At 37.1% G+C, this 25,567-nt stretch overlaps 1 protein-coding gene across 2 annotated transcripts in view; it reads right to left on the bottom strand.

The window, feature by feature from the left end:
* The window catches only part of LOC117400308 (receptor-type tyrosine-protein phosphatase N2-like), a 277,116-nt gene that overhangs the window by 31,734 nt on the left and 219,815 nt on the right, over positions 1 to 25,567 (bottom strand). For both annotated transcript variants that reach the window (XM_034000071.3, XM_059023311.1), the window contains exons 13-14: positions 10,700 to 10,912; positions 2,259 to 2,453 (exon numbers count right to left, since the gene is read on the bottom strand). In XM_034000071.3, the coding sequence (XP_033855962.1) occupies positions 2,259 to 2,453; positions 10,700 to 10,912 (408 nt within the window). The remainder of the gene's footprint in view (positions 1 to 2,258; positions 2,454 to 10,699; positions 10,913 to 25,567) is intronic.

The raw sequence follows: 25,567 nt of genomic DNA, 5'->3' as shown, positions 1-25,567 counted from the left end.
TTTTATGTTTAATTGTTCATTTAAATACAGCGTTTCGGCTGCGCAGATGTTTGATATGATGTGCTTGAATAAAACTTTTGAGTTGTATCCGATAGTTTGTCTTTCATTTTAATATTGATGGTGTTTAAAATGTACCGGTGGTTGTAGGTATGAGTATAACCGCGGCGGTTCTAGTGTTGAAGTCGTCCATAAATGTACAGTGTGGGGGTGTGTGCCTGTGTGTGTGTGTTGGGGGTATGTCTATGTTTTGTACGACCTTTCTGCTGTAGATTACGTGAGATTAAATCAGAAGAAAGGGATCTTGACAGCTGAAATCTCGTGAGCAACAAGCACGACTCCTGCTCCTGTTTACATGGGTTTTTACAGCTATTTTTATTGTGAGAAAGTGATTGACCCTGCGCTTAAAGCCACGCCGTCAAAAGGACGTCCTTTTGCTGTTTCACGATGTAGTCACGTGACAATGTCACACAGTCATGACTGTAGAGTCGATTTTCACGTGCATGTAAACCAAGCCATTGTTGCTTCAAATTTCAGGGACACCATTCTACAGTATGGAGAAATTGTAGATAGAATGTTGATGGACAACACAGAGGAAACAAGATATAGATGATATTTCTTATCAGTTTTCACCAGCATTTTTTTTTCAATATAATAAAATAAACTATTGTTATGTGTGTATATATAGGACTGTATTAGTAATATTTACCATTGCCCTCATCAGTTTTGTCCTGAATTTGTTATTTTTGTTCTGAATGTGTTATTTTTGGCTTGAATGGTTTTCTCTTTTATTTGTATAAATAAACATGTAAGTAAAACTAATTGTAAATAGAGAGAAGTTGAAATGTGATTATTGTTATTTATTTATTATTATTATATTATTCTGAACAGAAATATAAATTATGCCAGGTTAGGATTTTTTTTCTGCAAATCAGATATTGGTAACTGCGTAACAATATTTTCAAGTTGCATCTGCTGAACTGCAATGTTCAAACATCTTTAAACAAAAAGTAAGATCACATTATCCATTACTATTAGTGAAAGCCTTTATTTGAGACAAAATGACCACTGAAAACACAGCTTGGAAACTTAAACGTAACATACCGTTAACACACCGTCAACACACCATTAACACACCATTAACATACTGTTAACACACCAATAACATACTGTTAACACACCATTAACATACTGTTAACACACCAATAACACACCGCCACAGTTTAACATGAACACTCTAATGCTTCAGCATTGGCACCAAACTGGCAGTACAACAGGTAAGTTTGCCCATAAGGCAAATGTTTGATGAATTTATTTTTAAGTGATAAAAAAAAAAGTATATTTGCACTATTGTTTTAGAAATGGGAATTTCTGCAAGGAACTACATATTTCATGGCAATGGGTACATTACACAGAAATCGTGAAATCAGTGATAGCCGTGAAAAAAATACAGCCTTATTTATGAGTAGTTTGGTTCAATAATGAAGGATCAGTCTCTAAATTCTTCCTAGCTCAACCTAATGTTTAAAGGTAAAGCAGTATATTGGAGGCAAAGATGCGATACAATAGATAAGGACTATTGCTGCCAGGTTTCCAATATGCATGCATTCGTTCTACAGTTTATTTATTTATTGCTGGAAGCCTGTTTTATAAAACTGACAAAAACATGTTTTGTGACTGTCTGTGATTGTAATAGGAGCTACCAAGCCCTTTCTTGGACAAGGTAATGTAGACACTGCTTGGAGGGGGTGATATATTTGTCACATAAAGCTTCATTTGGATGCCTGCCACTTACATAGATATACTGGCACATGTACTTCCACTGATGGCTTTGATTAAGATTTAACAAGCGCACGATCTGCACACATCAGGCTTCAGTATCACCTGGAGAAGGGGCCCAGAAGTCTAGTCTGTGTTTCTGGAAATTGCTGCAAGCTTTCTCTGTCAACTCACGCCAACTGCTCATACACACATCACACAATTACAGTGTACTGCAAACTCCCATTCAAACACAGAAATATCAAGACTTCTCCTGTGAGAAGATTGCAACAATCAATAACAGCAAACCTCCAGGACGACGTGGATATGCATGTTGGAATAGCTGAACAAGCTCTGCTCTATAGGAACTTTCTATTGCAACGGACAACACAACAAAACAATGGCCATGCATCATAATGAGTTCCAAGGGAATGCTATCGGGAGTCCCTTCACTGGAATTCATAAGGCTTTGCAGTCACATGGGAGAGAGAAGGGGTGTTTACCAGAACCATGTGCCCGGTAGAGATGTTCATGTTGGACTGCACCGGCTCCTCAGACCAGGAGGAGGTGCTGCTGCGTGCCGTGGGGCTCGGTATTGGCCCATCACTGAACTGGGATGAGGCGCTGTTGATGCGGGAGGTGTGGTGGGGCTCCGGGCGCTCTGCCGTCTTCACTGCCATATGCTGCCGGCACAGCTCCTGAAACAAGATAGGAGGGGGAGAAGAGAGTAGCAATGGGTAAGAATAGCTTTGAATTCATTACACTTCACAGGGAATAACGCCTGGCCGTTACTTAGTGGGGCAGAGACGCTCTGCATTGACAAGCACCGCACACTATATACTGATCTTACACATGAAAAGCAATTACTATATATGTGTTTATTATATGCATTAATGTACTTAATGATTTGTCAGCAGGTAATTGTTTCCTAGAGCATTCTATATATTTACAGGTGACCTATATATTGATAAACAGCTTGCTATTTTTAGATTTGGCAACATTTCACATTTTTTAAGATAGCTTCATAACAAATCTCTTTGCATTGCTGCTGTTCTGCATTTTCACAGAATCACGCTTTACAAAACCTATTAATGGCCTTCAGCAGACTGTCCAACTAACTTTAAAATGAACCTGCATGTCCTGTAGTAAAACTATACTAACAGTCACTAAGCAGCCAGCTGTTTTTCCATTGAAAACACCTGTCACCAGTCTTCAATAGCCACAAATGTTTACATCATTTAGTGGCTGTGTATTTTATTCATTCGTTTGTGATTGTAATATATATATATATATATATATATATATATATATATATATATATATATATATATATATATATATAGATAGATAGATAGATAGATAGATAGATAGATAGATAGATATACACTACCGGTCAAAAGTTTTAGAACACCCATTTTTCCAGTTTTTATTGAAATTTACGCAGTTTAATGTCTCAATGTACTCTGAAAGCATAGAACAAATAATCAATTGGAGATAAAAAAGAAATCATGGAATCGTTTTGTTTAACAAAATTTAATCTAAATTTTTGACTCATCAAAGTAGCCACCTTTTGCAGATATAACAGCCGAACACACTCGTGGCATTCTTTCTACAATGGAAATCAAATATTGTTCAGAAAGTTCTTCCCAACACTGTTGCAGAAGTTCCCACAATTGTGTTGCACTTGTAGGTTGCTTTGCTTTCACCCTTCTGTCCAGTTCATCCCAAACCAGCTCGATGGGGTTTAAGTCTGGAGACTGTGCTGGCCATTCCATGATTTGAAGCCTACCGTCTTGTTCTTTTCTTCTAAGGTAGTTCTGACATAGCCTGGAGGCATGTTTTGGGTCATTATCTTGCTGTAGGATGAACCCCTGACCAACTAGGCGTATACCAGAGGGTATTGCATGGCGCTGCAAAATGCTGTGGTAGCAGTTTTGGTTCAGGGTGCCACTCACTCTGTGCAAGTCGCCGACTCTGGATCCAGCAAAAGAGCCTCAGACCATCACGCTTCCTCCTCCATGTTTGACAGTTGGTGTCACACACCGAGGAACCATCCTTTCGCCTACTCAACGGCGTACAAAAACCCTGCGTGATGAACCGAAGATTTCAAATTTTGATTCATCGGTCCATAAGACCTTCTTCCAGTCTTCAGTAGTCCACTGGCGGTGCTTCATGGCCCAGGCAAGCCTCTTTTTCTTATTTTGCCATCTTAGCAATGGCTTTCTTGCTGCCACTCGACCTGTCAAACCTGCAGCTCGAAGTCTTCTCTTCACAGTTGAAACTGAGACTTGCTTACTTCGACCAGTGTTAAGCTGTGCTTGAAGCTGTTGTCCTGTGAGCCACCTATCACGCAAGCTGTTGACTCTCAGAAACTTGTCTTCTGATTCTGTTGTGGCTTTGGGTCTGCCAGACCTCTTCCTGTCAGAGTTTCCTCCAGTTTCCAAGTGCCTTTTGATGGCGTAGGAAACTGTACTCACTGACACCTTGGCTTTCTTTGCAATTTCTCTAAAGGAAAGACCTACACTTTTAAGGGTTATAATGGTCTGTCTGTCTTCCTTTGTTAATTGCCTTTTTCTTGCCATTATGAGACCAATATACTACTTCCTGCAGTACAATACTGTCCAAATAATGCTTAAGAGGGTGTAGTAACACAGTCTGTTCCAACACTGCTTTTATACAGACAGAGGGTTTGTAAGTAATCAACAAAAGTTGGGACACCGGTAGGAATGGTTAGCATCAACTTTCAAGGCTTAATTTACTTCCATTGCTGCAGAACAGCTGTAAGTTGTTAACCCATTACTTGTTCCCTGAAAAAGGCCTTTTTGTATAACTCTGAAATGTACATTATTTTTCAGTTTTTGGTAACCTACACCTTTTTTTTAACCTCTGGCAGTTTACCGCTTACCTTTGTACCATTTCAGGTTATTCACTGGACTTGAACTGCTTAAATTTCAATAAAAACTGGAAAAATGGGGGTGTTCTAAAACTTTTGACTGGTAGTGTATATATATATATATATATATATATATATATATATATATATATATATATATATATATATATATATATATAGAGAGAGAGAGAGAGAGAGAGAGAGAGAGAGAGAGAGAGAGAGTAGTAAACCCATTGTAATATTAATTTCATACTATACAGGCTATATACCAGTGACGTCAATACTCTCATTGCTGCTCTCCAGTCCAGTAAGACGTAGCTCTGGTAATTGCTGTCCTTTTCTATTCCCTTTAGTAGAGCTCAATCCAGTCCTCAGAACACAACCCCCCCCCATCCTCCCGACACACCATCACAGCCCCATTGCAACAGCGGTGTGGTTCATACACGGGGCTGGGACATAGGGCCACTGTCACAAAAACTAAAGGACTGCTTAATGGGCTACACATATACCATTAATCTGGCTTCAACTGTGTTTAGATCTTTAACCTCAAAGTGTGCAAGTCTTGTTATTTTATCCAAGGACCAGCTTCATATTATTTAATACATATATTTATGGTTATTTTGAAACATAAAAACAAGGGGAACATTGAAAACCTAACTTGGTTCAAGATGTATCTTTATTTTTGGTTGTATTGATCTCCCCCACACACACATAATCAGTCATTTGGAGGCCTGTCATAATATACTTGGTTTATTGATCAACCTTTTTGAGTTTCAATGCATTTCTATATTAATGGCAACAGTAACACAGCCTTGGTTCATTTACTACAGTACATCAGAAACACAGTTACTGAATGGCTTGACCATGCAATATGCATTGTCAAGACTGTTCCTATATATATGTATAATGTGTAATTAAGATCATCAATAGATTTGCTTTACATGGCATGAAAGGTGATGCTTTGAGACCTGTAGAAGTTACAACATACAGTATATTACTACCACAGGTGCTGGATTCCGTTTCGCAGTGAGAAAGGCAAGGACAGCATTCTGAATCCAGGCTGATTGGCTTCAGGTTCAGAAGAAGAAAAGGCTTCACAGGGAATCAGTATCCAGGCTGCCTTAACTGAGTGATGATAACCAAGGCTTTCTGAACCGTCCTTGGCATTAAAAGCTCACTGGTACCTCATCACTTCCTGTGCTATTGGTCACATGGCAGCTGTAGCTAGCTCATTGGAGGACAGCACCAGTTTTAACTAACTTAGGTTAATGTATTAATAAAATCTGCTATGAAGCTATGAATGAAAAACCTTTAGCACAATGAGAGGACTAGTGACAATGGACCTTAAATTCCAAAGGTTTCCAGGTAAAATATTTGAACCTTTTCAGTGCCTTTATCTGTCTCTCCTGCAGTAATTATCAATGACATTTCATTCACTGTTTGGAAATAGCAATCTTATCCAGTCTGTTCAGTCAGATCAAGGCTTTAGGTTGCACCTCAATTTTCAAGAAAAATGCCAAGACATAAAAAAACCCTTCTAAATACTTCTAATTGTACGTGTTTATATATACTGTATGCATGGTTCAATCAGGTATGACAAGTCTGTATGCTGTATGCATGGTTCAATCAGGTATGACAAGTCCCATTGTACGTGTTTATATATACTGTATGCATGGTTCAATCAGGTATGACAACCCCTATTGTACGTGTTTATATATACTGTATGCATGGTTCAATCAGGGATGACAAGCCCCATTGTACGTGTTTATATATACTGTATGCATGGTTCAATCAGGTATGACAAGCCCCATTGTACGTGTTTATATATACTGTATGCATGGTTCAATCAGGTATGACAACCCCTATTGTACGTGTTTATATATACTGTATGCATGGTTCAATCAGGTATGACAAGCCCCATTGTACGTGTTTATATATACTGTATGCATGGTTCAATCAGGTATGACAAGTCCCATTGTACGTGTTTATATATACTGTATGCATGGTTCAATCAGGTATGACAAGCCCCATTGTACGTGTTTATATATACTGTATGCATGGTTCAATCAGGGATGACAAGCCCCATTGTACGTGTTTATATATACTGTATGCATGGTTCAATCAGGGATGACAAGCCCCATTGTACGTGTTTATATATACTGTATGCATGGTTCAATCAGGGATGACAAGCCCCATTGTACGTGTTTATATATACTGTATGCATGGTTCAATCAGGTATGACAAGCCCCATTGTACGTGTTTATATATACTGTATGCATGGTTCAATCAGGTATGACAAGCCCCATTGTACGTGTTTATATATACTGTATGCATGGTTCAATCAACCTCTACTCCAACAGGAAGACATTTAATTTTACAGTACCAGGCAATGGATTGCATCCCCTAGTTATTTTTAAGGGTAAGACAAGGATAGGTGGTTGATGCAATCCTGAGTGATTCCCCAGTGTGGTAAAATATTCTATAAAATTAAACTGGCTTATCTCAGCAGGGTACAGGCTGATCAAATCAAGCCAAAGCCTTCAAGATCAACCATGAAGTAAAAGAACGTGGCACTGCTATACTGAGACTGGTGCTTTAAACGCAGCAGTGACACCGATAAAGGTGTCTCCCAAATAAACTAATAATAATAATGCCCAAGCATTTTTTAAATGGGAAAAGCTACTTTATTGGGAGGCTGGATTAAAAAAAAAAAAAAGTATACTATAGAGGGTTGGCTAAGCATTGCAGTTCATTTTTAGCAAACTTAACAGAAGCAACAACACCTTAAATCAAATAAATACATCCTAGGCTGTTGTTCAATTAGGAAAAAAATACATAAACACCATAATGTAGAGAAAACAAGAAAAAGTGTCAATGTACAGTATACTGTGTGTTTACGCTTATATCATACATTCAGTAAGGAAATGTATACTGTACAAACATCCATATAGCCATGCCAACATAAGTGGATGTGATACAAGCTTAAAACTGTATAGGCTATTTTTCTTTGACATTTGTACCAAAAGTAAATTAAGTGAATGTGACCTGACCAAAAAAAAAACAAACAAAAAAAAAAAACAGCATGGCACCAATATGCACAGTGAAGTTGAGTGAAGTTCACGCGGGTTATAATAAGGTACGGCGTGGTATGACTCACAAACGATCACCCTAAACCAGTGAAGCATCTCTAAATAGCAGCGAGCGCGGGCACACACTCCACCATTCCATTAATAATGGCTTGCTAATGGGGATGATGACAGGGAGGATGTGGTTGGGGCGGCTCTGTTTACCAAGTGTCTTAGAGGCCTTTCTCTGAGGAATATGGCACAGAGACAACATGCTCAGTCTGGTGAAATAAATAAACCCACAATTAGCTGCAGGTCTGTAAAGAGGGTACATACTAGGCTCGCTCGAGAGTGTTTCAGGGATTAGTCTCAGGCACGTGCAAGTTCATTGTTTTTAAATTAGCCTTCTGTTCCAAAATGTTTCTCACGCCACATTACTGATTATTATACAATGACAAGAAAAAATCCTGAGCTCTAATTGGTCAGCCTTGCACTAGGCCCGCGATGTTATCCCAGCAAAACATCACAGATCTAGTACTGGCAACCTCCTCACTGAAAACCTAGAAAGACATATCAATCCACCACAACTGTCAATCACACAGAATAAATTACACAATTCCTGAAGACAACTGTGGAAACCTCATTTGGCAAAGAGCCTTCAAACACAGAGCAGCCAGGAGACCAGACAGCACCTCTCAATGAGAGGAAGAAAAACACCTGGAGATCGACTCTAAGGAACTAGACAAGATTTAGACTCTGACAGAAATGAAGCATCCACGAAACGACAAACCAACTGGGCAGTCAAAGTTTTTTATGACTGGGAGAGTGAGAGTAACAGAAATATAGACTTGAAAACTGTCACGTTAGAACACTTTACAGTTCTAAAACAACTGTAAGCCTGCTAGAAATAGCTCTGGAGAGCCGCATGGCACAAGCAGTTAAGTGGGGCTCAGAGCGGGCTTAAACAGACACTTAAATGAACCGCCCCTGAGCCGTAACATTAATATACGGTCAAATGCAGAGTTCAACTCTGCCAACAATGTGTTCACGGCATACATAAAAAACTTGAGCAGTCCTATTGTTATTAACTCACTTTAAACAGAAATAACTCTTTAGTATATATTAGAACATCACAGTTATTACTTTACTACAGTTGTAAATGGAAAACAGGCATTATTTTATGAGGCAGAATGTTATCCCAGCACAGCACATGTCCTGTCATGCATTATTCCAATATCAAATAGATAGCTGGGTTAAAATTGAATTGATACAGGCTACAGTAGATGATTACTGTGATTTGAAATGTTTTATATATATTTTCTGACGTGACAGATGCAAAATGGTAAGGAAAACATTACTGTAATAATTTGTAAACTTATGTTTATTTTTTCTTACATAATTAACATTGTGGTAAATACAAGCTGATCAATTTTCAAAAGTAACTACATATCTGGTCATGTCTTTATCTTTTTCACAAAAATAACAAAACATCCCCAAACCTGCAGGTTTTTAATGTCCTGTAGTCATAATAGTACATTCAAGTCACTGTACTATATCTATTTACAACTTAGACCATAATTAAATAAGAGTATTTTAACTAAGATAATAAATACAACTTCTAATGCATTTAATAATATAATAATAATAATAATAATAATAATAATAATAATAATAATAATAATAATAATAATAATAACAATAATAATAATAATAATGATGATGAATTGGCATTCTATTAGAAGTTCTGACATTTACACTTTTTCTTATGAATGCCTATATATATATATATATATATATATATATATATATATATATATATATATATATGAATGAAAACCATGGCATTGAATTGGCAGTGAATAAAACATGTGTCTATCCTGGTTAAGACTAAGATAAAGATATAGATTTACTGTAAGATCTGCAGAAGCGTGCAACATACCCTTTACTGGGTGTACAGTAAGGGCTGCTTCCTTATTAAACACATCGGAGCTCATTATAAAATCAATATCCACTTATCCATGGTTCCCCCAGGAGGAATGGCAGAAAGGTCAGTCAGTGAAACTTAAACAAAGTCACGGTTTTAATTATGGATTCTATTAATTAGAATTGTCACCAGTCCTGTTAATTATCATAGCGAGCAACTGAATTTTAAATGGATGTAGTTTATACCTTTTACAAAAACTGTTAAATATACTTTATTAATTTACTCTTTAATTCATAACCCTTTCATAGAAAGATAACTGTTAACAAAATGAACCACACACAATACATTACACGAATGTGAACTGGCTAAAATGGAATATATTTAAATAAATATTTAAGTAATGTATATTTGTATTATTGCTATTGTTGCATATAGCTGATCTTTATGTATTTTAAAATGCATGTGTATTTAGGTTCGACTAATGTTTACACAGGCCTAAGTCATACCAGCCAAGAGGGTTCATTTTATTGGAATGGTTTTGTATTTTAATTGCAATAAAAAGAAAGAGAAATGGCAAAAAGAGTCTATTTTAGTATGCCTTTCATAAAATACTCCAGGTAGCAATCTACAGTAAATATTCCATTTTACTCTAAATACATGTATAATCAAAGTGAAGATGATTCTAAAACTGTTTAAAAAAAAAAAAAACAGAAAACTAGAAAACTCCCTTGTTCATACATCTGCCACTCTTATAGGATTTGTTTCTAGTAATGTAATTAGGAAATGAATACCTGAAAATCTATTCTAACAGACATGAGGTACAGTGTGTTTAATACCAAATAGATTAGAAAGTGCTATGTCATCTAATTAGTGAGTGATCAATAAAGCAAGGGATTTCACCGCACACATGAGAGTTACTAGCAGTGCCCGTGATGCAGCAGTCCCAACTGCTCCCTTCCTTTCACTGTTTATCACTTGCAAGGAGTTATCAAAGGAACATAGATCCTTTCGTTGCGCATCTTTAAGGCACAGAATTGGCTTGCGTACATAGAGTCATCTCACCTGATAGGCGGCAGTGGCATCTGAGCCAGCATCACTCCCCAGCCCGGTGAGCTTTTCCTTTAGCTTGTGGTGAGAGCGATGGCGCAGACAATACACAACTCCAGAACCCGCGAGGATTCCAATGATGCAAACAATTGTGATAACTGTAAGAACAAGGAACTTTGTAGAATCCTCCTTCTCCGATCTGAGGGGCAGCAACTTCAATGTGCTCTTCTAAAGGAAAAAAGATAAAAAGAAAAATATGGTGTTAATTGACAATTCATTTGAGCAGATTAAGATTAACCTACTGTATAGTCTAATCAAAAACCCAACATGATTTTTAGTCATCTTAATTAACCTCTACTCTATAGAAACTATATACTGGTACTGCCTAATGAATCATTGAACAATATGTTTGTTTGTTTGTTGTCTCACTCTTTCTTTACAGATTTAAAAGATGACAGCCATTCCTTGAAGACATACGATAATTTAGATGTACACTAATCTCATTAGTTTAATTATAAAGACATTTTAGCAAAAACAAACAACACAGTGAGAAAATCCGCCATCCTATTTTCACTTGGTTACAAAAACAAAAAAGGACCTCACCCTTGTGAATGCCTGCATAGGCTATTCATTACTCCCCTGTTCCAAAGGTAATTGTATGCTTTGCATTCAGTTAGCCAACTCCTATTTTCTCCTCTGTCTTACACAAAGTATACAGTGGCCCTTCTTGGAAAGTATGGGTCAGTTTTATCTTGACATCATAAAGGCCCCCAAGCAATTACCTAACTGTAAATGCTTGTCAATCCACTTGATTAGCGATTGCTTGGGCCCAGTTAATGGAAACATGGCTTGATTGAGGCTCCAGGATGGTCCTGCTTGGTTATGTTAAGCTTGTAAGCCCCAGGAGGTGGATTGGCAGAGAGGACTAAGCTGCACACAACTGTTTTGAAATGCATGTGTGGCTGAATATCCTGTTAGAGTTTAGATCAGCCACAGATTTCATTCTTAGCTGTGGTATTCACCCAGATAGAATACCCCTTGAAAGGCAAACCTGTGTTCACAGCAGCAGGATGTTCATGTATCCCTGTATCTCTCTCTCTCTCTCCAAGCAGAATTGCATAATCAGGAAATATAATTTCACTTTATTTAGTTTCAAACCCACTTTCACCCAATGAAGAACTTGTTTTGAAAAGGATACAATAAGGGTCAAAATATATTTTCTTTTAATTAAGTCCATGATATATATGTTTTCTTATATATATATATATATATATATATATATATATATATATATATATATATATATATATATATATATATATATATATATATGAAAAGGCATGTTACTTCACCTAATTCTTTGCTTACTGTGATATAATGGGACAGTATGTCTTTATTGTTTGGGTAATGCACTGCACGGTATAAAAAGGGTCTTAACATTTTGGTATTTATAGGATACCCCTATCAGAACCATTATATGTTTTACTGTAATGTATTAATTCCAATGCACTGATGCTTACTCCACCCTTCTTTAAAAGCCATGCGTAATGCTAATCTTAAAGACCAGCAGCACACCACAGTGTTCACCTATCCAGAGCTTGTCTTTCATACTTCTGTACTGTGCATACCGGACACTATGCTAGCCGATTCAACCTGCTTGGCAGCAGCAAACAGGACCCGTTAACCAAGTCTGCTTTACTTCATTCACTTTTTAATTACAGAAGCTGGCTTTGACTGAGTTACACAAATTGTTGACTGAAACACTAGAGTGAGGGGATATGACCACCAATTCTTTTTGTTTTTGTGAAACAGCCTTTAGGATTTTCATTTTAACTTTTTTCTTTCTCACATTCTCAATGTCTTGTACTGGAGTTGTTAAAGCAAAGAATTTTAATAAAAGTTTTTTTTAATACACTGTGAGGCCTCTGTATTTTCTAGCTACCAGCCTGAAATAACTGAATGCAGCCTCCTGTCAGTCTAACACACATCAAAATGCACCAAGCACGGTTACCTTTATGTTTCAACACAGCCTATATATCTCAACCTTACAGTAGGTGAATATACAGGTTATGCAGTGATTATTCAGAATACATAAATGTTCAATGTCTTCTAGATTTAACAGTAAAGTCTACATCGTCTATAAAGCCTTTACACTTAAACCGTGTTGTTTTAATTGAATGGACAGAAAGGACAGAACTGTGTGCTATGATAGTACAGTATGCCTTTAACAGGCTTGTTGGCTTCAAGGGAATGACATCACTTTACTGAACAAAAAAAATATAATGCTCAGCGCAATATTCGTCCGACTCATGTTTCCACAATGAATGATTTCCATTTAAATAGATTTGGTTATCCTAATAGTATTTGTTGAAACAATACGCAGCAGTGTGGAGTAGTGGTTAGGGCTCTGGACTCTTGACTGGAGGGTCGGGGGTTCAATCCCTGGTAGGGGACACTGCTGCTGTACCCTTGAGCAAGGTACTTTACCTAGATTGCTCCAGTAAAAACCCAACTGTATAAATGGGTAATTGTATGTAAAAAAAATAAATAATGTGATATCTTGTAACAATTGTAAGTCGCCCTGGATAAGGGCGTCTGCTAAGAAATAAATAATAATAATAATACTCAATAACTATACTAGTATTAGAACACAAATACTATATGTAATAGCAGCAAAATGGGCTGTCCAGTAAATCCTGATTATATTTTAAATTAAATAACTAAAGGGATGTCAATTATTAAAAATAAATAAATACATACATAAATTGTCTCATTACACTTGTCCTGTTAGATAAAATACAGCTAATATATGCCTTTCGGCACCACAGCAACACATAGAATATTAGTACAAATATTCTGACCTGATCTTATTCTTATATTTAATCCAGCACTACATTACAATATTGTTTTCTTAAAGCAAATGAGTTCTAATATATAGAGGTAAAAACACGCCCTGTATGCCGTATAAATTTGTTTATAAATGCTTGACTGTTTTTGCTTTTTGAAACGGGAGCTTCTGATTGTGATTTTATAGGGACAGCAGCAATTTCAAATGGATTTTATTTTTGGTGAACGTGGTGATTCAAGCAGAGATAATCATGTATGAACCCTCCACATCACTGAGTCATTTTCAAAAGCTATCCAAAATAGGAGGTATTGTCATTTGGAACAAGGAGAGAAAACTCCCTTTATGCGAAAGAAACCTATTGTTCATCTGTCCAGATGAAATTGTACTTGCAAATTTCCAAATTCATGAAGGCAAACTGAAGCTGAAACGCTGCTTCTCTCCCACTATTACTTTAAAAAGCATACATGCACCCTTTACTGTTTCGATAATCTCTTTTTACAAATATACTGTTTCAACTGAAATCTAAATCGTGTTTGTTTGAAAGCAGTTTACTAACAAAAAAACCCTTTCAGATACAATTCATTTAGATTACCATTGGCCATACACCCCGCCAGCTGCCCAATGCAGCTTTTTTTTGTATGCTCCCCAATTAAGTTTTATTCGGCTGAGTTCAAGAACAGAAAATTACAATTTTGTCACAAAGCTCAAAGCTCCAAACATCAAAAGCATGCAATGAGTGAATTTGCATTTCTCTTATTCTGTTTTCTTAAGGAGTGCGACCTAGAAATTGGGGCCACATTTCAACTTAATTTCAATATGGACCATCATTTCTTTCCTAATGAAGAAAGATTAGCGAATTTGGAAAGGCAGGAACATATGGCCACCGATTTTATAAACTTTAAGTACCAGTACGGAACATCATCATTATTAATATTATTTTATCTTTTACAGCCAGCCAAGCCATTGGGCTTTAAGGAATGTGTCCTTTGTGCCTTGTTTGTGACTTTTGTCACCTATCACAAAATAGTGCTTATGGCTCTGTGGAGCAGCAAGCAGTTTCTTTAGCATTACTCTAAAGGCCCTTACTTTGTGCTGATTCCTCCCCCCGCCCCCCAAACTAGGTCAATTTATCACCTGAAGTCAGGTCAGACTTAATGGTTTCACTTTTTAAAATTGAAATCTGCCGAGACAGTGGTATTGAAAGGCATGCGTTCACTTGGCGTGGGGGTATGAAGGATTAGTGAAATTCACAAATGACAAAGGGCGGATGGATTTGTGGAGCTCTGGCTTATTCATATCATTGAGAAAGGTCACAGCAAGAGGCACCGGCCTATTCATTTGTGAAAAAAGTAATGATCTTTCTGCAACCTCGGGAACCACAAAGCTTTGGAAAAGCTGCAGTATCCCTTTCCTAACAGGATTACAAATCTGGGGTGCACCCCACCCAGTAATGGGAGTAGATTTAGTATCAAGATGTCTATTTAAACTTTTAAACTCAGTTTCTATCCTTTGTTCTTGTATTTGTATTAAGGCAAGTCATGTTCAATTTTTTTCTAAAGTTAATCATTTTTAATATTTTTAATGCTTTAGTCAAGATGGAATAATTTCATCCTTACAATAATTTATAAAACATATTTTAATTTCATAAAATCTAAAGAGGTCTAAAACAGCACTGAATTTCAATTTAATTTATAGTCTAGCTTTCCTGTTTTTATTATATATATATATATATATATATATATATATATATATATATATATATATATATATATATATGTTATTTGTTAGTAGGTTCAGGATCACATATTATTTTTCCGCCAAAATATATTATTAAATGTACATAATATGTTTAATCTTAGGAAATTATCCATTTTTTTCATTAATTGTTGTAGTAAGACTGTAATTATCCTGCTACAGCAAAACCATGATTGCACATATTAGTGCTTTTGAATCACAACTATGCAAAGCAAAAACAAGAAAAAAAAGGAAGGATACTTTGTTTTATTAGGAAATACAATCTTACTACACTATGTACTCCGATTTCACATTATCCAGTTTATAATCAAACCAACTATATTTGTTTCACATGGTATCTATTAAGTAGCCAGGTGAGAGGTTTGTTTATCTAATGGAAACAATGCCCAATGCAGAGTATACTATTGTATTTAAGGAAGCTTTACAATACAGTGTAGTGAGAGTCTTTTCTCACTACAGTCAAACTTTTCTTAAGCAGCACACTAAGCCGATTTCACTGTGCTAGCTATGTAGCTGTTTCTTTAAATATTTTACTTTTCATATACAGAATTACAAATAATAATGTATTTTATTTTCCATTGCATTTGAAATAAACTCACATATCAACATACCTTAAGAGAAGCTGGTTCGTTAGTTAAGGCATGGGTAAAATACAGTGAACGGGTTTCTAATATTTCATTTAGGAATTGCTTATTTAAAAAAAAAAAAAAAAAATGCAGAAACCATGATTCATTTTTCTAATAACTAACCTATCGATCAGTAAGTTAACCAGTAAGAGCCAGCATTCATAGTACACATGCTAAAAGGCTAACCACAGGACAATACAACGCATTGATCTCTGGTACCCTCCATGTGTATCGAAGCTGTTTCAGCACCTCTCCAGCGCAAGGCCCCAGCTATGTTTTATTACCCAGGTGTGCTAGGAGAGCACTCGCGTTTCAGATGATTCAAATGCACAGTTGTGAAATACATTTCTTCAAATGGCCCATAAAGGACCCCCCCACACACATATTTGTACATAAGTAACTATTAATATATATGTTTTTGTCTTTATGCACAGATACATTTCCATGCAGGATAGAAATAATAATAATAATAATAATAATAATAATAAAACCTTTGTACTTACTGTGGTGTATGTGTTATCCTCAAATTCAGTATCACCATTAAATCAATATCAAACTTAAAATATACATCCCCTTACAAAGTAAAAAATTACATTTCTCATTTAAATTCCTTCTAAAGCCTCATGGATGCACAAACGAGGAGTATCTAAGAGTTCAAAATGTACCTTCTTACAGCTGTTAGGTGTCCCCACTATATGCACAATAAAAAACAGACAAGAAAACACTGTAGCTAATATGACTGCATATATTTACCTAAATCCATTATGCAATGCCTGATTTTGTTCCTTTTTAGGAATACAGTCTCCTTTTCCCAGACATAAGTTCTGTTATAAGCCGTTCTGTTCCGCAAATGCCGTCGGCAGCTCTAGCAGGACGTGTAACCTGTTCTGAATCCTTTTCCTGAACCTAAAAGTTAACAGCCTCCCATCCACTTCAGCAGAAACAAAGGCAGTAGTTGCTTGCCGTGATCTGACCAAAAAAATATAACATAGAAAAAATGCCCGCCAGGTTTTAACCTCTCTTAAAATTCTGCTGAAGGCTGCTGCCTAGTCCCTCGAGCAATCATGTGAAAGTGAAAAGGAGGGTAGATGTTTTTTGTGATCACAAAGTGTAGGTCTGAGCCCCTCCTTATATCCACCAGCCCCAGAGTCTCTGTCTGTACCACATGTCACATCCACTGGTTGCTATAGCGATGCCTCCACATGTTGCTGACAGCAATTGGATAAGGAGGCCTGGCTGTTAATAAAGCCTTGGTGAAGTGGGAATATGGATGGACTTTGGTTTTGTCACTCATTTGTAAAGCTGCTTGGGGTTTCTTTTTCTCTGTTTTTTTTTTTAGTGAATTGCTATTTTTCTCCTTGTGCAGAGCAGGAGCTCGCTTATAAAAGAATAAGGCCTGAGTCGAGAGAATCTGAAAGCTAGGGAAATAAAAAAGAACCAACTGATGAAATGAAGCCAGATAAACGATTTGAAATCCTTTTTTCCCTCACAATTCCCTGCTTTTCGGTTGGAACTGTTTAGGTCTTTGAGGCTTGCTTCTATGAAAAGAGCACTGTATTATGCTGCTTTCATCTCTGAATACATGCAGTCTTTCATTAACAATATATTTCATTTTCCTAAATTAAATATACTGTATACATTTATTTTGTTTTCACTGAGATCTCAAAAGTAGTTACAATATCTTTTTTTTGTTTTATGCATTCTTTTCATAAAAACAATTACAAAAAAAATTGTTCTTCAAATGAATATTATTCTGTACACTAGATTTTTGTTTAAGTATCTAACGGTGGAATAACAAATATAATAGGCGTATCTGAAGGCGCAACAATTACTTTCGCCAAGGAACATTAGCCATTATGTCTTGAAGGTAAACATGAAAGCAATTTAAAAAAATCCTTAATAACGGCAGCAAGCGTAGAAAACAGTAAACACTTGTAATTAGTTATTGGTGAGATATAATGATCTCGTGGAAGGTAACAGCTGCAAGAAACAGGACAGGGAGGATTAACGAAAGCAGGAATAGAAAAAGCGGTGAAAAGAAGGAGATCCTGTCAAATGCAGATGACAAATCTTGGGAGGGCTCTTCAGTTTATCTTTCTATTCAGCCCCCCTCCTCCCGCGTTCCTCTATTGTTTCTCTATGTGACAGCTGGAGATGGCAGGCCTGACCAGGGACAAAACAAGTCCTTTCACACAGCACCGGGCTGCACATTGACAAACAGAATAGGCGCCACAGCAAGGTACAGCTTAGAGCTGCAATATCCCATTTCCCCAAAGACTACCCAGCCACTTCTTTTAAGCTACTACCGTATGTGTGCTGTTCCCAGAAAACAACATAAATAGCCGTCCAAAAGAAAAAAAAAAAATAATGTTTTGATAAGGATTTTTTCCTTCCAATTTTCCATAGGAGTTTTTATTTAATTTTTTTTTTTAAATAAAAATAATAATAATATTGTTTTGAAGTATTATGGGCCCAATTTGCAAACTCATGCACTGTTTTAAAGAGTAAGTAGCAGGGTTCTGAAAAACACAGCGTACATGTTCCCCCACGCTGCTAGAACTGAACTGTTTGAAAACAGCGTTACACGTTCCCCCGCACTGCTACAACTGTGTAAACACAACGTTACACGTTCCCCCACGCTGCTAGAACTGTTTAAACACAGCGTTACACGTTACCCCCCGCTGCTAGAACTGAACTGTTTAAACACAGCGTACACGTTCCCCCATGCTGCTAGAACTGAACTGTTTAAACACAGCGTTACACGTTCCCCCGCGCTGCTAGAACTGAACTGTTTAAACACAGCGTTACACGTTCCCCCGCGCTGCTAGAACTGAACTGTTTAAACACAGCGTTACACGTTCCCCCGCGCTGCTAGAACTGAACTGTTTAAACACAGCGTTACATGTTCCCCCGCGCTGCTAGAACTGAACTGTGTAAACACTGCGTTACACGTTCCCCCGCGCTGCTAGAACTGTTTAAACACAGCGTTACACATTCCCCCGTGCTGCTAGAACTTAACTGTTGAAACACAGCGTTACACGGTCCCCCGCGCTGCTAGAACTGAACTGTTTAAACACAGCGTTACACGTTCCCCCGCGCTGCTAGAACTGAACTGTTTAAACACAGCGTTACATGTTCCCCCGCGCTGCTAGAACTGTTTAAACACAGTGTTACACATTCCCCCGTGCTGCTAGAACTTAACTGTTTAAACACAGCGTTACACATTCCCCCGCGCTGCTAGAACTGAACTGTTTAAACACAGCGTTACATGTTCCCCCGCGCTGCTAGAACTGTTTAAACACAGTGTTACACATTCCCCCGTGCTGCTAGAACTTAACTGTTTAAACACAGCGTTACACATTCCCCCGCGCTGCTAGAACTGAACTGTTTAAACACAGCGTTACATGTTCCCCCACGCTGCTAGAACTGTTTAAACACAGCGTTACACATTCCCCCGTGCTGCTAGAACTTAACTGTTGAAACACAGCGTTACACATTCCCCCATGCTGCTAGAACTGAACTGTTTAAACACAGCGTTACACGTTCCCCCGCGCTGCTAGAACTGAACTGTTGAAACACAGCGTTACACGTTCCCCCATGCTGCTAGAACTGAACTGTTTAAACACAGCGTTACACGTTCCCCCGCGCTGCTAGAACTGAACTGTTTAAACACAGCATTACACATTCCCCCGTGCTGCTAGAACTGAACTGTTTAAACACAGTGTTACACGTTCCCTCGCGCTGCTAGAACTGAACTGTTTAAACACAGCATTACACATTCCCCCGTGCTGCTAGAACTGAACTGTTTAAACACAGTGTTACACGTTCCCTCGCGCTGCTAGAACTGAACTGTTTAAACACAGCATTACACATTCCCCCGTGCTGCTAGAACTGAACTGTTTAAACACAGCGTTACACATTCCCCCGCGCTGCTAGAACTGAACTGTTTAAACACAGCGTTACACGTTCCCCCGCGCTGCTAGAACTGAACTGTTTAAACACAGTGTTACACATTCCCCCATGCTGCTAGAACTGAAATGTTTAAACACAGCGTTACACGTTCCCCCGTGCTGCTAGAACTGAACTGTTTAAACACAGTGTTACACGTTCCCCAGCGCTGCTAGAACTGAACTGTTTGAACACAGCGTTACACGTTCCCGCTCGCTTCTAGAACCGAACTGTTTTAACACAGTGTTACACGTTCCCCCTAATAATAATAATAATAATAATAATAATAATAATAATAATAATAATAATAATAATAATACCTGGAAGGCCAGTGGAAGGCTCTTGCCAGTTTAATGTTGTAATATGTGTTTTTGTTATTAGCGTATGCCGGTATTATACAAGTTCAGCTAATTCCACAGTAGATGCCGTTATGCACATTGTGATTGAAACAGAATGCAACAGAGTGATGCATCTTTTACAGTACATGAAATATTACAGAATGCATACATGACAGGGATGTCATTTGCATAACAAATTAAATCAGTTGTGTGATGGACATCCTATTTGTGCTAATACAGCAGGTGGTTTCTTAGCTTTGTCCAAACCTATCCCTTTTTTATTTCTGAAGGCAAATAATAAAAAAAAGAATGACTCCTTTTTCTACCAAGTATCCTGGATTAATAGTGGATGAGAACAAAAGCTCTTTAGGTAGAACAGAGTAACTGAGCCAACTTGTAATATAATTAGTAATCTTGCTTCTACAGTATATGGGATTTTATGTACCTATGTGTCTTCAACCAGCAAATTGAAATGGTGTACACTATTCATAAACATGTGAGTATTAGATTATTTCAATATATTTTTTTTCTTACTTAACAAATAATTAATCATTATAGTATTTAAGCAAATTAAATAAAATCATAAAGACTTAAAAACAGAAAAACCATCACATCAAAAACAACAGACTGCTTCCTGGTGTCACTGAGTAGCTTGCACATTTTCTGCAGTATTTATTTATTTATTTATTTACGTAAACAGTGCAGGATTGTTTGTATCTTTAGTATTGGCATGTAGTTATTTGTGCATTTACAAATACAGGTACAAATACTGCCAGCAATAAGTTTAAACAAGCACCAGTTCCACAGGAAATCAGTGTCACTAACATGCAAAATTATTTTTTTCTGCAGGCCTCCATTCTCCATTTTGCAGAACACCGATTCGTCTAAATGTGTATTTTCTATTTATTCCTATTTTATCAAGTCTGATATCTGAGAACCGGAAAATAAGCTTGTTTTCGCAAATAAAAACTGTATTTGAAGGCAGTGCCTTATTGTACCAGACAAAGCTTGATATTGGTTTACATTTTGTCTTCTTCTTTTATTCTACTCACATGCAGCAAGCTGTGTGGTCCAGCGCTTAAAGAAAAGGGCTTGTAAGCAGGAGGTCTCCGGTTCAAATCCCAGTTCATTCACTGACTAACTGTGTGACCCTGAGCAAGTCACTTAACCTCCTTGTGCTCCGTCTTACGGGTGAGAGGTTGTTGTAAGTGACTCTGCAGCTGATGTATAGTTTATTATTATTATTATTTGTTTATTTAGCAGACGCCTTTATCCAAGGCGACTTACAGAGACTAGGGTGTGTGAACTGTGCATCAGCTGCAGAGTCACTTACAATTACGTCTCACCCGAAAGACGGAGCACAAGGAGGTTAAGTGACTTGCTCAGGGTCAAACAATGAGTCAGTGAGTGTGCCGGGATTTGAACCGGGGACCTCCTGGTTACAAGGCTGTTTCTTTAACCACTGGACCACACTGCCTCATAGTTCACACAGCCTAGTCTCAGTAAGTTGCCTTGGATAGACGTCTGCTAAATAAACACATAATAATAATGGTAATTTATTGGCTATTTTGTAAATCTAGAAATTGATATTGTTACTCTTTTTAGCGTGTAACTTGCTTGCTCTATATAGAAATACAATAGCAGAACTGAGATACCAACATGCAGTAGGCTGTTGTAAACAGACACACACCTAAATCCTAACATGTTTAGATAAATACAATACATGTATCACCATTATGTAAAACAAAACCTCTGTGTGCAGGTCTCTTAAGCAGCACTATTATGATTGTTTGGCAGCAGTTAGATCCACTGATGTTAAAAATAATAAAGTTCCAGTAATGTCAGGGTGCTTTTTACAAAGCAGAATCATACATTTATATTTTTCTCATTCAGATAGTTCTTTATGTCTTAATGGAATCTTAATGGATACCTGCCACGTGGAAGACAATGCAATCAAATGACTAGTGAGGGGTTGAATCCTTCAAGACATTCCCCAATGCCCCACGTACTTACCACAGAGTGCTTTACACAGCAGCTCAGTACAGCTCTGGACAATTCGAGGAGCACACATGCTTTTTTGTCTTTCATCTGAATCAAACAGTAGGAAAAAACAACACCCAGGAGGTATTTTATATTTTTCTTCCTGGAGATGCCTGATAAACTACAGTACCGCTCATTCCTTTCATCAATTAGAGATGGACGTTTTTAATTGGGTCAGATGTCAGAGAGGACGTACTGAAAGCCATATCTTGGTATGATTTGCTTTTCTTCAAGTAGACAGATAATGGGCCCATCGTTTAATAGTTTTCATGATTACATTCGCTTGCTAAAGAAGGGGTTCATTTTCAGCCTGTATCCCTCAATCTGCACAAAGGCGCGATTGATTTTAACCCCGTGTGCCATTATTCCAGCCTAAGAGATACTTGATAAAGGTGATTAGCTAGCATAGACATGACAGATTGATTGGCTTTTGAAAGATTTTTGTGTCAGCTGCTAATCTATGTGATGGCTCTCCAGAAACAGGCTAGCGCACGACAAGCTAAACACAGCTTGTGTATATCAGCAGACAAGGAAAGCTTCTTAAAACGCTGTCTCTCTTTTATTGACAGGGGGCACATGAAGGATTCCTAAAAAAAGAGACTGTATCAAATGCGTGGAGAAGAGAATAACAGCAGAATCTGTACTAGTTCTGAGAGAAGAACTCCTTTCCCAGCCTTTGTTAAAAGTGATAATGCTCACTGCATACATTCAATTGATTAAAACATATACACAATACATTTTGTTTTGGTAAGACATTTTCTTGACAATCAAATCAGGGCTTTATGTCTGGGTGATCTACATGTCAAGACACCGGCTGATTCCTGATCGTAAGTGTGAAAGAAAACAACAACTGGCAACACCATAGTGCTATTTTGTATGTATTTAAATGGAAATGTAGTTCTACTGTATAATTAGGATCTACAATCCCAATTACGCTACTTATTTGATTAAATTAAAGGTAAAAGTAGATCAGCAAATAATTACATTTTATACATTTTCGGGGGTAAAACAAGCCTATTCCTTGTAAGTCAGGGAACTGTGTTTCTTTAAATACACGTTATTAAAACTGTAAGAGTATTTAAATAAATATTAATTCAATCACCATGTCAAGTGCCACAAAACATTCAGGAACATGTGGTACCTGCACCTTTAAGACAAGTCTGGAATTTTGAGATTTCTGTGTGTTCTGGTCGCAGTTATATGAAGAATTATTCTTATCGTCCCTACCATATGGATGTTGTGAAAGGTACAGTATGCAGCTGGGAACTCCCATTTGGGTCATACCACTTCATAACAAATAAACAAAGTGTGTGACAACATAGTGTGTACCTTATAAAAGTAAACATTGCCACCGATTCAATGTAACAACATCTTATTCAAAGACATTTTTATAGTTAAACCTGCGTTTTGCCTATTGTGGCTTACCGTAATTCCTGTCCAAAATACAACATAAAAGAGCAGCACTTTGGATAGAAGAAATTGCATTTTGAAACAAGGATAGTGCTTTTACTGTTGTAATTCAAGCAATACAGTTTAATACATGCAGGGGTTAATCTTCATCTTAAAAACATTTGAAGTCTAAATGCTTGTCATTGAATTTATGAAGTTTAAGATTAGCCGGATTAAGCATGTATATACCTTTAGAATAAGATGATTTTCTGGGTATTCTGCAGATTCATATTGAAACCTGGAACTATTTTAAATGCCCACAGGGAGAAAGCCATGATAATTGCTAACTACTGGGATGACTTAAGCTATGAGTCATGGTATAAAACCACTTTATATTTAAATCTCAAGATAAGATTTCTTTCATTTAAAAATAATGCTTGCAAAGTTTAACAATAATATTAGATCAACATTCGATGATCAGTTCAATTTTAAATGTAATTAGATTTAAATTTGTAAATTGTAAAAATTGATTCTTGAAAGTCAATTGTTTTAATTTGTAACAAATTCAATACAGTCTCTTTTATCTCTTAATCATAAAAGTCACCACTATTAACAGGCAGCAAGCCTGCATCAACCAGAATTTTTTTGGGGTAATACTACGATGCAATCCAGGATAAAATGCTCTAATAATGCTGTAAAATGCTCTAATAAAATACAGCGGTGGTGGGTTATGTTGATCGTATCAATCTCTAAGACTCATACAGTATCATAGCCCAGCACACTTTAAAAGAAGATGCACTGGACCTACAACAGGTATTTAGAGATGCTTTGTTTGCTGGCCTTCCTAAATCGAAAATATTTCAGCTACAACTGGATCAAAATGCTGTGCTGACTCGCACACGTCGTTCACAACATATTTCTCCTGTTCTAAATCACTGCACTGGCTTCCTGTTAAATTCAGGATTGGTTTTACAATGCTGTTTACTACCTATAAGGCCCTTCATGGTTTTGAGCCTTTATATTTTCAGGAAATGTTGGCACCTCATGCTCCTGGTCGCACTTTGAGATCAGCGGACGCTGAATTTTGGTCGTTCCTAGAAGTGGTCTAAAATCCGAAGTTGCTCTGTTCCCTGCCTCAGATTTGGTTGAGTTAGTCTCTTTTTTTAACTGGATTGATTAGCTGATGGCTTTTTTGAGTTTTAAAATGTTATTATGTGATTGTAAAGCTCCTGGGATGCCTCGCATGAAGAGCGCTTAATAAAAGCAAACTGTATTGTATTGTGCTATATAACATCTCAACAACAAAATGGTCAGCACAGTTTCACGTGATTGTGGGCAGCTTTAAGTGGACACTTTCATTGTTTAATGTTCAGTGTACTAGAGTGGAGGGCCAGCATGTGAGCTGATAAAAGAGATTCCATTTTAGAATATAAATATCGCAGTACTATGTGCACAGGTCTCCTCTGAAATACTGCAACACAAGCCATAAAATGCCATGTTAAAACTATAATTCTAACATTTACGCTACTATCAAAATGATGCACACTGGTATATGATTTATTTTTCCCTTTCCATATTTTTTCAAACTCCTCAGTATATGGGTGCTACAGCATAGATTCAGTGTAATAATTTTTACTGCTGCTGGATATATATATATATATATGTGTATATATATATATATATATATATATATATATATATATAGTAATGACGTCAAAATGGCATCTTCATCTAGAAGATTATACTTAACCTTTGACCCATATTTGACTCATGTGCACCCGAGACCACTTTCAAACACAAAATGTCTCATTTTCAATACTTGACAACACCCACAATCCCTGGTTTTTAGGCACTTTCAAGAAAATCTGTCTCTGTGAAGATTTACAATCATCCTCCACCAACTGGAGCACCAAACAAGCGAGCGAGAGAAATAATCTTC

This window comes from Acipenser ruthenus, chromosome 4, assembly GCF_902713425.1.
Source record: "Acipenser ruthenus chromosome 4, fAciRut3.2 maternal haplotype, whole genome shotgun sequence".
NCBI classification, from domain to species: domain Eukaryota; kingdom Metazoa; phylum Chordata; class Actinopteri; order Acipenseriformes; family Acipenseridae; genus Acipenser; species Acipenser ruthenus.
The sequence above is the reverse complement of the archived record's forward strand: the minus strand, read 5'-3'. Positions and strand labels throughout refer to the sequence as shown.